Genomic DNA, 13,881 nt, shown 5'->3' with positions numbered 1-13,881 from the left:
GGCTGAGACCGTCATAGTTAGCTCAGAGCTATCTTCATGTTCCAGGATCTTGCCTAATGCTCCAGGAAATAAGTTGACCATCTTGTAGACCCGCATCTCCACCCAGTCCTGGAGGGAGATACGGTTGACTTTGCTGGCGTCTGCCTCATTCTCCAGTACTGTGGAAGGAACCTCTCGTGGTTTCAGTGAAAACCTCGTGGCTTCCTTCCGTGATGTCATTCCACGGTCCACTGTTATCAGAAAGCAGTAATCCAAGCATCTCTTTTCAGTTTGCTGGATTGGAAGGTTCTGGAAGCACCTCTTCATGGATCTCCTCCACCTTTTTTTAAGAAGTGACTGCTCTTGGATTCTCCATGGCGTTCCTTTTTAACAAAACAGGCGCTGCCTTCACCTTTGTTAGGATTTTGCTTCTTAGGGCATTTTTTCTCCTCTCTCAGCTCCTGATTTATTCGTCTAGTAATAGCTTATAACCTCTTTCTTGTTTTTATCTTATTTTATTTTATTGTAGTGGTACTGAGGATCGAACCCAGAGGCATTCTACTTAGAGCCACATCCCCAGGCCTGTTTTATAATTGTTTTTGAAACAGGGTCTCATTGAGTTGCTGAGGCAAGCCTCGAACCTGTGATCCTCCTGTCACTATGCCCAGCCATAGGTTTTAATTAGATAACACCCTGCAACAGGCGCTTGTCCAAGTCTTTCATATATATGAACTCACTTAATCCTCACAGCCTCCTTACTGTGATAATACTGTGTTATCATCACCAACATACAGCCAAGGAAATTGAAGCCCAGAGGGGTTAAGTGATTTCCTAAGGGCACCTAGCTAGCGAGGCGGCGGGCTCTGTCCACACACCGGCTTCAGCGCCCGCTGTCCTGGCGACGATTTGCTTGTTGCTGAAGGTGGGAGACATAAAGTTTTGGAGAAAGGCAGGCTGGGAGCAAAGCCACTTCATCCTGTGGGTGCATGTACCCGCCTCTGACGGGGGCTATATGCCTAAAAGTGTCTCCTGCCAAGTGTCAGGGGCTCAGGACACAATGACATTTCTTACAAACTTGGATTCCAAGGCGGGTTCTTTGAAATGCCCCGCAGAAGGGCTGTGACCGTGTACACCATCAGTGGGGTCGGCCAGGATGGACTGTTCTTACATGTGTGCACACGTGTGTGTGCTTACCAGGAGTTAAACCTAGGGCATTCCACCTCTGAATTGTACCCCCCAAGCCCAATTTCATTTCTTATTTTGAAATAGGGTCTGAGTTGCAGAGGGCTTTTGCTAAGTTATTGAACCAGGCCACAAACCTGAGATCCTCTTGTCTCTACCACTAAAATGTTTTTCCTTCCTTTCCTTCCCCTCCCTCCCTCCCTCCCTTCCTCCCCCTCCTTTCCCCTCCCTCCCTCCTTCCTTCCTCTTTCTTTCTTTCTTTCTTTCTTTCTTTCTTTCTTTCTTTCTTTCTTTCTTTTTTTCTTTCTTTCTTTCTCTTTCTACTGGAAGTGGAACCCAGGAGCTTTCTACCTCCCAGCTATACTCCCAGACCTATATATTATTTTTTATTTGGAAACAGGGTCTCACTAACTTGCTGAGAGCCTCACTAAGTAGCTGAGGCTGGTTTGAACCTGTGCGATCCTGTCTCATACAGTTGTGCGCCACCACGCCCGGCTGCTAAAATGTTTTCAATCATGGATTTCTGGTAAAAACAAACAAACAAACAAAAGGTCCCACTCTGTCCCATTCTCCAGGCCTGGCAGGGCTCAGTTTTTCCAGAAAGGACCAGGTAGTCAGTACTGTGAGGTTTGGCCAGGAGGCAGCTGGGACTGGGCGAGGGAGGGGCACAACTCCGTCCCTCCCACCCGCCACTGACCTCTGACCTGGCCTCTGTTTTTCTGTGGTCTTTGGACGCAGCTGTCTGGGTTCTCTCAGTCTGGGTTTGCAGAGCCCTGGAGTCCATTCCTATTGATGGGGGACCAGTGCCCACGTCCTGCCTTGTGTGTCCACTCACCAGCCATGGCTTCCTCACTCTCTGGTCTTTGTCCTTAAGCTCACTCTCTTTGAGGAATTCTGTGCATAGATGGAAAATGACTGCCCGGTAGCTAGTTTTTGGTCTTCTGAGGCTCCATGGTAGTTAAATGTCACTGCCCCCGGGGCCAAAACACGGAGACATACATGGTGGCACATGCCGATCAGTCTTCCCAGTACCAGGAAGGCCAAGACAGGAGGATTGCCAGGTTCGAGACCAGCCTCAGCAACTTAAAGAGACTATATTATTATTATTATTATTATTATTATTATTATTATTATTATTATTATTATTTTGGTGGTACTGGGGTTCCTGGAAGCCCTTCTACCTCCGGGCTACACTCCCAGACCTATTTTTATATTTTTATTTGGAAACAGGGTCTCTTAAGGCAGCGCGGCTGGCTTCGAACCAGCACGATCCGCCTGTTGCCACCATGCCCTGCAGAGACTATGTCTTAAAATTTCTTTTAAAAGGGCCAGAAAGCATATCCTAAAGGTCAGCCACCCCTGGGTTCAATCCCCAGCATCAAAACATAAAAGCAAAACAACATTAACAACAAAAAGCAAAACTTCCCACATGTCAATGAAGCCCCAACCCCTGAGGACAGGGGCCCCCAGTCTGGTGACGAGGCGCACGCCATCTCTCCGAGGGAGAACACCCCCACTGCTGCTGCTGAGAGCCAGAGGCCCGAGGCCTCGCGGGCGGGCTCGGCAGGTGCTCCCACAGGACACCGCCGCCACCATCCCCCAGTGGCAGAGACGAGCCCAGTCCGTCTCGCTGCCCACGCGGTTTGATCAGAACCAGCGCGCACGGCCCCTTGCACCCTGCAGGTCATCCCTGCGCCCTCTCAAGACACGGTGCAGCTTTACCGTGGGGCTTTTTCTTGGCTTCCTCCTCCTCTTCTTTTTAATCCGCCAACCTCGAGCGAGCTCGCGTGTGACCGCTGTTTTTGTATCTGTTGGAGCTAACCGACAGCAGCAGGTGCTTGGGAGCACTCTAATGGAATCACGGAGCCCTGCCCGGCTGGGCATCCTGATCGATCGGGGAAACAAAAGCCAGGCCGGCGTGGGCGGCGAGGCCGTGCTGCTGGCTCCTCCGTCCTCCTCCTCCACGGCACTCACTCTGTCCTCCCTGGGCCTCACCGTGCGAGCACGGCCTGGGGTTCTTGCCTCTAAAAACAGGAAGGGTTCTTCTGAGGGTCTTCAAGGTGAGGGTGGACACGGGGCTTCAGCCTGCCCACGGTTTCCTGTTAAAACTTAGCATGTGAATCAGACCCGATCAAACTTCAGAAACACCGGGTGCTCGCTCGGGGAACAGAGCGCCATCTCCCTTAGATTGTTGGTTTTTCTTTTCTTTCCTCTCCTCTCCCCTCCATCTCTCTGTCCCTTCCTTTTCTCTTTCTCTTTCTCTCTCTCTCCCTCTCATTGTTGTTTTGTACTGGGATTGTACTTGGAAGGGCATTCTGCCTCTGAGCAACACCCTCAGTCCTTTTTTTGAAAACGTATTTTACTGTGAAAGTCTCTGATTTGCTAAGGATCTCACTAAGTTGCTGAGGCTGGCCTTGAGGCCGTGGTCCTCCCATCTCAGCCTCCCCCGTCCCAGAATGACAGGTGTGCCACCTCTGTGCCTGGTTTCTTTCTTTTCCCATCCAAGCCAGCCAGGCCCTTTTGCAGCCTGGCGAGAGCTCTGCCACTCCGCTACACCCCAGACACTCCATTTTTCCTACAGGTGATCACTTGTAGAACAAAAGTGTAATTTGCCCCCTTGCTCAGTATTGCATCTAAGAATTTTTTCCCTTTTGGTTATTTTTCATGGAGAAAAAGTCCATGCAGAACCAAACCCCAAATTCCTTTACATGTTAGCCAGATGTAGGTAATTTAGAAAAGCCAAAACAAATTTTATGTCTGCCCTAGTAGGAGCCACGCAGAGAAACATTGAACAAAAATGCCCAGAGATGGAACTTTGACCCTTTCCAAAGGGTTCTGGGCTGGAGACCCCTACAGGACAGTTTCATTGGTAATTTGCTTAAAAAATTTTTTTCCTGCTGATTTTACTTTTCAAAACTGTGAAGCATTTTTTGTGAAAGAAACTACCAAGTCTGCTCGGCAGTGTTTTCACAAGTGTTTTTATCATGGTAACATCTTGTTTACTTTAGTTCCCTGCCTAAAACTACTTGGAACATGTTAAGAAAACATTTCGAGAAAGGCTGGACAAAGGGGCTTTTGTTCAGCAGCCTCCGCGAGGCAGCGGGGATCACAGAGGTGTTAACTTTCAACCCCTTAAGCGCTTCCACATGAAATTCCAGCAAGGCTGTTTGTGGTTTTGGAAAAACAAAGTGTATGTTAAAGAAACCAGGTATATGCTAATACATGTCGAAGGGGGCCGGATATCATAAATTGCTGCAGACCCATTTGTGGCTCTGGGCCTGCACGCCTCAACTGAGCCTTCTGCTGCAGAGAAACTACCTCTGGTTAGCACAGCAGCCTGGGTGCCGTGCCGAGGGAACCGCCAGCCCATGGCGCTGTCTATGAACCAGAGCCCCGCAGCTCCACAGTGCTGACCTCAGCTCCTGGGTGACCCCGCCCCTCGGGTCTTCGAGCATTGCGAAGTGAGTTCTGTTTGTTGCCCTTTTTTTTAAGTGACTTTTTCACTTACAGTACGTTTTTCCGTTATTTTAGAACAATTAAAAAAAACCTGAGAAGCTGGAAGCTGGGCATGGGTTACTCTTACAGCCCCAGTACGCTGGGACCAGAGGGTTCCAGATTCCAGCCTCAAGAACTTAGGGGACTCTCAGCAACCTAGTGAAACCCTGTTTCAAAACCAAAATGAATAGACTGGGGTTGTAGTTTAGCAGCAGATGCCCCTGGATTCAATGTCCAATACCAGAAAAGAAGAAAAACAAAAAAAAAAGGAGGGAGGAAATGGGTGTTACCAAGGGGAGGGGAAAATGCCCCCCCCCCCAAAAAAAAAACCTTTCTGGCCTTGCTCAGAAGTTCAAGACCTTTTCCAGCCAAGAGGTCAAAGTGGCCTAAACCCCACAGTGCCCTCTAGTGATGCACAGGATATTCCGTAGAAAAGTTTAGACAAGTTTGCCAAAGATACTGGGCACGGGACTCCACACCCCTTTCCTCAAAAAAAAAAAAGCAAATCACATTTGAGCACTATTTTTTTTTCTCAAAAAAATAGATCTTAGTTAGGAATGCAAATGAAATTTACATGTTTCTTATTATCCCCAAAGCGCGGAGCCGTTTGTGAAGGTCAGCTCAGGCCAGCATCCAGCGCACATGGCTCCCCGTCCCGTGGGTGCCCCGTGGTGCTACTTCTGTGTTGAGAGCCAGCTTCAGCTTAGGTTTCACATGCTCATTTCCGGCACGTAATTAGAAGGCATTCCTTCAAAGACAGGGATCATCTTTGCTTTGTACTTTTATTGACAGTGTCTACCATATTATGGCCGTGTCTGAATGGTAAAATTTATTATGAGCAATAGTGTCACAAAAGTCTGAGACAGCGATTTTCCTTTCAATAAAAGTAGTTAAAAACCTTTTAGAAAATCCATAATTTTGATTGCTGGTACTTCATAAATGTATAACTGGTACTTTTTAGCTGTCTCTTTAGGGAAAAATGAGTTTTATCACCTGCAGTACCTGGGTTAATGAAATTGTGTGTTGGAATTTAGCCAGGATGAAAGATGAGATCATTCCCAGGCGCCGATATTGGCAACAGGTTTCATAAAAAGCCCTGACTCTCAAGTGAAGTATCATTAGGTTTTTTAAAATTATTATTAGTTTATTTAAATGGAGAAGACGGGGTAGTTGCCTTGTTCAGAGTTCCCATACTTGAGAGAGTCTCGCTTGGCATCGCAGGGGGTGCCCAGAGCCACGGGCGCCTGCCCAGAGCACCCGCTCGGGCCTTGCTCGCTCGCCAGCCTTGGATTTCAGTGCGGTCCCGTCCAGCCCTGTACACGTCCCGCGTGGTGGCTCAACCCTGAAGTCCTGCTGCCTTTCCCCTCCTTCCCCCTGCGTTCGGTTGTTGTGGAGACCAGCTGTCCGCGAAGCCCCACACTTCCCCACGTTCCCCTGCGTTTGGTTGTAGCCCCACACTCACAGACCTAAACCCAGAACGAGCTTGTTTCTCTGCAGCCAGCCCAGGGTATGCGAGGCAGTTATGATGATTTGTTAATTTTTGTGACCCGTATTTTATGTGTGCCGCGGACTCCGAGAAGGGCGGATTCAGCTGTCGAAACAGTCCCGTCTCTCACGGCAGAAGGGAAGCTATCTACTTTTTTCTTTCTGCTTTTGATTTTCTGGCTTTATTTTTGCAAGTTTTTTCTTCTTTTTTCTCTTTGACATCTCCTGGTGTCTACGCTTCTCCCACATGGACACACACAAGAGGCACATTGTGCCCGATGCCAGGGCGGCTCTCGGCAGATGTTGGAGCAGGGTCACATTCCTTCCAACTGTGTTTCCCATCGATGACGTGTCTTGACCGTGTGATTCTCTGCTTATTCTTACGACGGCATACACCCCCCACAAAACCCCCCGGCATATTCTCAGGTTCAGCTTTTTTAAGGTAGAATTCTGCCTATTACAGATAAGCAAACTATATTATAGCCTTGAAGAGGGATAAAAATCAACAGAGCTTAGCCTGCCTTTGCTTCTCTTTAGAGACCTGAAACTCATGTCCAGACGCCACTGCTTTTTGATGTCTCAACTTGGGATGGTTCTAAAATCACGGAAACGGGCAGCCTGCCGAAAGAGCCAGAGGACGGAGCCTGTTGTCCTTGCCGTATCTCAGGGAGGCCTCAGATTGGCCTCCACGTGGGGCTGGAGAAATGAGATGGGTCACCTCCCTCCCTGCTCCTGGCCGCCACGTTTCCACAGCCCTTCCTTTTAAAACATTTTTTTTTCAGCAGCATTTCGGTGGCTGCATTAGAGGCTATTTGAATATTTCATTTCCTATTAATTATGCACTGCGACTCTCAGTGTCGTTATAAAAAAGAACCCTAATGTAACAAAGGATGAAAAGAACCACCGAGCAGTGTGACCAAAAGGAAATATTCCAAAGCTCGTCACGTCTGACCGGCTTAACATCTCTAATTTGAAATCCGCTGCGTTCATATTAAAGCTCACGGGCCCTACCTGTACCTTGCTCCGCTCGCCGCATGTTTTAGACGGCTAGGGTTTTTTAGTTAAAATATTAATGGATCCCGAAGCATAGAAAGTCCTTTCCTTCCTCCCTTCCTTCCTTCCCTCCCCCCTCCTTCTTTTTGTTGTTGTTTTTCAAGTTGCCCAAATCGGCGCAACATTAAGTATTTAGTTCTTGTCCATCATCCCTGCGTTTCACCGTTGCACCTCGTGTAAAGACACGGCCTGAATGAGAGCTGTGCTCTGGAGTTAATGGATTAATCGCCACTAACTAGCCAGCTAATCACTCTTAACTATTAATCACTAGCGCGCTCTCTGCATTTTATTGGTGCTGTGAAGGAAAATAAAGTGTCCGCCGTAATGTATCAAAAGGAATAGGATTGTCCGAGTTTTGCCGCACCCTTCCGGAGCGCCGTCCCCAGCGTCTTCGTTAAATAAGGCCAGACAGTTTTGAGCAGCCCCTTTGATCAGAACAGACCGATACGCTGTTTCCCCCTCGGATCTTGCCTGGCGACCACATTCGGCACACAACCTGGATGGCTCCGAAAGCGCAAACACAGCAGCGCGACGCCCCCACGGAGGCAAGTGCCCGTCCTCAGACGCGCGCCGACGGCCCATTCTTGTCAGCACAATCGCTGGGCTTCCGTTGTCTGGGCCTTCCTGGGAAGCGGGTTGAGGGCACCATTGAAAATCCACATCACGTGTGGGCTTTATGTCGGAGAGATAAAGGGGACACTTTATGTGGCTGGAAGTGACCATACACAAAACAAGACTAAAAGTGAGCTTCCCGAAGTCCTGGCGGCCGCGCTGGCCGGGCTCGGTGGGCCCGACGGGGAGCTGGGAGAGAGCGACCTGCGTGGTCACCGCCGATGTGATATAATTTATGATCTATATAATATATTGGATCCATTAGCAAGCATAATGAAGTAGTGGAATGAAAGGGTATTTGTGGAATCAGTTCAAACATCCCGCTAGGATGATGATTAAATGATTAATGGAATGCTCGGCATAAGCATTTTCAAACAGTAATTCATGCAGAGGCTGATAAAAATCCCCCAATCACATTGCCGTCAGCCCTGAACCTTATCTCCACCATTTTATATAAATCATGAAATACGTTGTCTGCCGGCGAGCTACTTATTTAGATTAGTTATAAATGTGCAGAAAAAGCGAACATCTTTGCAGTGTAAAATAATCACGCATAATTATATTCATAATTCAAGCTCGTGACAGATTCCATCTTTCTTATTCTTGTTGTCCTTTGCTTTCCTTCTGGTTTCATTTGATTTCTCTTATCTTGATGACATAATTAACTGCCGGAGCTATGGGGAGAGAGGAAGAGAGAGAGAGAAGAAAAAATAAGGAGTAGCGGGGAACCCAAAAGAGTCTATTCGTCTATACACAAAAACAGCCGTGCAGTAATAACCTGCGTGTTGAAACAACACCAGGGAGGTGACTGTCCTGTCGGAGTGAAGCAGAGCCAGACCTCTGCGGACCAGTGGGCCCCGGCGCGTTTCAGCCATCCAGAGCCGCTCAGGAGAACCGAGGGGAGCCAGTGGCCGAGCTTCGGTCTCGCTTTTGACGGTTTAGGTCTCTTACCAACTTGGCCAGGGCGACTTGGAAACCCCAAGAGCACATGAGGGGTTTCTCCAGGGCTTTCGGTAGCATCTGCCTTGTTTTGGCGGCCGGCTGACTGTTAGAAGAGGCAGCTCCTTCCGAGGGACGCCTCTCGCAGGTGGAGGTGGGCGCGCTTCCTCCGCGGAGTCCCTCGAGGACTTGGGACGCGGGTCCCGGTCTGCAGTCGTGCTGCACCGGGAATTGCTCACTCGAATGCAGGCTGCAGTCTACCCCCCGAGAGGCAAAGGCTGTCGTCAGAGAGACACAGGTGGGGCTGCAGCCCCGTCTCTCTAGTGATTGCGAGAGTTGGGGTACTGATTACCCGCCTGGTTTGAGGTAAGTCTGTTGAGGTCTCTGAACCTCCATTTCTCAACTTGTAAGGTGAGGAGTTAGCCAGGCGTGGCGACACATGCCTGTCATCCCAGTACTCGAGAGGCTGAGGCAGGAAGATCAGCCTCAGCAACCTAGCGAGACCCGGTTTGCAAGTAAAAATTAAAATAGAGCTGGGGGCATATAGCTGAGAAGTAGAATACCCTATCTTTATTCCCCAGTACCACACAAAATTTTTAAAAAATCAAAATAAAACGAATTGAACTCCATCTCTCTGATTCTGGCATTTTGAGGATTATGGACTTAGTTGCAAATTTCTCGCAAAACCTCTTGACGTTGGCATCAGCCCCATTCCTGTCCCCGGCCGCTCACCACAGAACTGTGTTGTTGCTATGTTTTTGCATCAAGTTTCAAGGGGTGAAAGAGCACCTAAAGGAGGCTGTTTCCTCGGTGACAGCGAGCCTTTAGAAGCAGGCGGAGTAGGACCTCGCATGCGCGCAGGGCCTGCCTCGAGCTTGTGCAGGGGCCGAGGTCTACGACCATCTTTTGCCCTGGTGCCTGTTTACCTTTCCTAAGGATTTTTTTTTTTTAATTGGAAGGAGGGGGCTGAGACACGAGTCCCTGTGAAAAACAGAATTTGTATTCATTTTACATAGTTTGCCCTATGACCACATGTATTATCAAACAGAAGGAGATTGATTAACAAAAGGGGTAAGATCTGATTCTACCTGCTTCAGTTATTCTTCTGTTTATTTCACTGTTTGAAACTTGGGTCGTAAATTTCTTAGTTAAGCTACATTTCAGACAGATGACTGAAATAGGATAGTATCCGAAAGCTGCAAAAAAAAAAAAAAGCTCTGTTTTTACTATTGTTAATGTTATTGTCATTGAAATGTTAAACTATGGTTTTAATCTTTTTTTTGGGGGGGGGGAATACCAGGGATTGAACACCTGAGCTATACCCAGCCATATTTTATTTTTTTATTTTGAAACAGGGTCTCGCTAAGTTGCTGGCAGTCTCTCTGAGTTGCTGAGGCAGCCCTCGAACCTGCGATCCTCCCGTCTCAGCCTCCCAGGTTCTGTGCGTGCGCCACCATACCCCACTTACCTTTTACATCCTAAATCCTAAGTGTGTGGGGGCATAAATTTCACAACAATCGTGTGGCTCGAACTTGAGGCAGATATGTCTCTCTGTACATCAGTAAGGAGAGAGGGTTGGATAACGCGGACGCATGAATTTGTATTTTTTGAGATTTTAGGCTGTGATTCAACCCTCTGATTACCAGAGTCCCTGCATATGTTAAGACTGATTGAAATTTCAATGTGTTAGCCTTTTCCCCGTTGGAACATCTAATAAATACTAAAAGGACCACAAGATAGGCAGACTCAGCATGGGGCCCGAATCATGGAGCCAGAGCACTAGCAATCAAGGGCCTGGCAGAGCCCCCTTTAAATGATGATCTGCGTCCTCGCCCCACAACCCCAGCCGGCAGGCGATTTGCATGCGTGGGTTCTGCAACACCCGTGGCGGTGGTCTCCGCACCCTCTCCGTTGTTCTCACTTAGACGTAAAATGGTGTCCTGGCTGCCCATTCGAGCCCACTAGCCCCGTGGCAGGGGAACCGCCGGTGCCCAGCACCCCTGCCCGCGCCTGCGCGTCCGGTGACTTACGCCTTCCTTTTGTGTTCCCCCTTTCACGTAATTATTTTCTGTGTGTTGTTGCAGACACCTCAACAGTGAACACGCTCTGGACGATAGGAGCACGGCCCAATGTAGAGTACAGATGCAGGTTGTTCAGCAGTTAGAGCTACAGGTAACGCGCCTCTCTCGCCCATTGATCCCCTGTGCCTCCACCCAACCGCCAGCCCACCCGACGCCTCCCCCAGGGGGCCTCCTTCCCAAGCACTGGCCGCAGCCAGGGCCATCTGCCTTAGCATCATCACGCAGGTGAATACCTCTGAGCCATGGCAGGCTCAGCCTCCGTGGGCCCGGGAATGGCCGCCCAGTTGCCACCAGTGCGTTTCCGAAAGTCTCTCGTGTCCCTCTTATCTCCTCCTCCTCCTCCTCACTCTCTGGCTGTCTGTTGGCGTGGTCAGTCTCCGGAGTTGGTAATGTTACTGAATGGGAGCTAGGAAGAGGAGCTAGGGGGAGAGGGGGAAGAGACAGACGGGTGGGCCGAGCGTGGGGGTGTGAGGAGGAAGATGCTCTGAAGCGCACCCCCGTGGGAGGGGCCGAGGATCCTCACCAAGTCATCAAGAGGTCACCGCATGTACTTTAAACACACGTGTGTGTATAAGACCTCCAGTGTGCGTGCAGGCTAGGTGTGTAAGAGGCAGTGTTTGGAGATCGATCGGGCCACGTTGAATATGTTCTTGTACTTTTTTTTATTGTTGTCGTGGTACTGGGGATTAAACTCAAGAGCATTCTACCTGTGAGCTACCCCCAGTGCTTTAAAATGTTTTTGTTTGGTTTTGAAAAAGGGAAGGTCTCTGTAGGTTGCTGAACTGCTGTGCTGGCCTGAACCTGCCGTCCTCCCGTCTCAGTGGACAGGGATGAGCCACCGTGCCCGGCTTTGCATACATCTTCGGTCCTGGGGATGCACCCTACGGACTCTCCTGGGCAGTCAGAGCCCCTGCCCATTGGAGACGGGGCCTTAAGGGTGTGGATTCTACCTCTAGGAGCCACGACCATAGTCCTATCTTCAGTGTCATTAACAGGAAATTACTTTCCTGAAGTAAAAATTGGGTCATAAACAGACTCTTAAGCTGTGCAGGCGTGAAAGCCTGACCCCGCAAACCCCATTTGTGCAGCCAGGCCCACGGGGCTTTGGAGAACATCAGAACCCACTCCCCAGGCCCCTTCGGCCGGGCCGGCACCGGCAAGAGGTTCTGGGCCAGCCGGGCAGGCCCACACGGCGCTGCACGTCCGTGGGTCCCAGCCACCCCAGAGCCTACTTTGTATGCAAGACAGTGGTGCCCAGATATATGAAGGCCCCAGGCTAAGTACAGAAGATAATTACATTTGGAATTTTACTGAGTTAAGTCATTTATAGCTTCAAATAGTTGCAAAGAGAAATCAGCCCAAACATACTTAAACTTTTTGTTGTGACTTTCCAGGAGAGAGAGGATTTTTTTTTTTTTTTAGATTATATGACAAATTACATTTCAGGGATAGGATTTTTCTGAAAAGTTCTTTTCTTGGGTGTAAACTTATTAGAATGGTGAAGTAGTTATGCAAGCAGAAGGCACCTTGTGAAGTCTCCGATGTTCACGAAACTCTGTGGAGACATTTTAAGTATCGCCTGCTAAGCCGGGCGTGGTGGCACACGCTTGTAATTCCAGTACTGGGGAGGTTGAGACAGGAGGATCCATCTGGGTTCTTGGATGGCCTCGGCTACTTAGTGAGGCTCTCTACAACTTAGTGAGACACTGTTTTCAAAATAAAGAATAAAAAATAGGCTGGAGAGCCTGGCGTGGTGGCACCCGCTTGTAATCCTAGCATTTGGGAGGTTGAGAGACAGGAGGATAGCGGTTCGAGGACAGCCTCCGTTACTTAGTGAGGCCCTTTGCAACTCAGTGAGACCCTGTTTCAAAGTAAAGAATAAAAATAGGGATAGGGGTGTCACTCGGAAGTAGAAGGCCCCGGGGTTCAATCCCCAGTACCAAATATATATATAGAGAGAGAGAGAGGGAGAGGGAGAGGGGGGGAGCGCGTGTTAGACAGGTGAGCATGGTTGTACATGTCTGTAATTCCGGAACTTGGGAGGCTGAGACAGGAGGATCTCATGTTGGTGGCTAGCCTCAGCAACTAAACAAAAAAATAAAAAGGATTGGGCATGTAACTCAGAGATAGAATGCCCCTGGGTTCCGTCCTTAGTGTTCATACACACATAGCTTTTTTGTAGGAACAAAAAGCAATAGTTCATTTCAAGCACGGTTCACCCTTAAAAAGCAGATTGCGCAGAGTGAAGCGTAGAACTCTTAGAGGAGGGTGGCCGCTGGAGACGTGGGGTGCTTTTCCGCGGGTTGGTATCTGGTGGGCGTGACCAGGACAGCCGGGAGGAGGGGGAGAGAGGGTGCACTGGCGCACTCTGGTTGTTTGTGGGTGTCCTAGGTTCCTGTTGGCCCTGCAGGTGGGTGTCCCAGCCTGTGGTGAGAAGCTGCGGCAGCCCCGTCGGAGGCTTGGACGGAGCTACGCGTGTTTTGCTCGAGTGTCTGCCGGAAGGAAGAGGGCACGGGCCAGAGCCGGTGGCCTTGGTGCACATAGCCGGAGCCTGGCCCCACAGCTGACAGTGTGCTCCAGCTTGCCCTCATAGGCTTAGGAAGGTCTTGACATTTTATTAGTATTTTGTGGTACTGGGGATGAAGCCCAGGGGCCTGCTACCTCTGATCCTCACTGAGTAGCTGAGGCTGGCTTTGAACCTGCGCAGTCCTCCTGTCTCAGCCTCCCAAGTACTGCGTATGACACCACAGCCGGCTTATTTATTCATTTATTTTTTGTGTCTGATACTATGGATTCAGTCCAGGGGCATTCTCCCTCTGAGCTACACCCCACCACTGTTTCATTCATTTTTAAATTTTGAAACGGGGCCTAAGTGGCCTCAACCTGTGATCTTCCTGTCTTGGCCTCCCAGGTCCTGGGTAGCAGGTGCACACCACCAGACCCAGCTGCCAGTGGCCTCTGAATTCATTGGAACAAGAAGGTTTCCATCCTAGAAAGAAGCCAAAGAAAAATAGGTCTTACTCAAATTCAGTCAGACAAAATAGACCAGAAAGCA

General features: G+C 49.4%; 1 protein-coding gene across 1 annotated transcript in view; it reads left to right on the top strand.

Annotated features, from left to right (window-relative positions):
• FOXP1 (forkhead box P1) overlaps positions 1-13,881 on the top strand; it is a gene marked incomplete at both ends in the record, with an annotated part of 200,234 nt that overhangs the window by 150,308 nt on the left and 36,045 nt on the right. The window contains 1 exon segment of the mRNA XM_080718125.1: positions 10,830-10,917. Coding sequence (XP_080574251.1) covers positions 10,830-10,917 — 88 coding nt within the window.

The sequence above is a fragment of the Muscardinus avellanarius genome, assembly GCF_963383645.1.
Source record: "Muscardinus avellanarius genome assembly, chromosome: 22".
Taxonomy (NCBI): domain Eukaryota; kingdom Metazoa; phylum Chordata; class Mammalia; order Rodentia; family Gliridae; genus Muscardinus; species Muscardinus avellanarius.
This window is presented reverse-complemented; position numbering and strand designations above follow the sequence as displayed.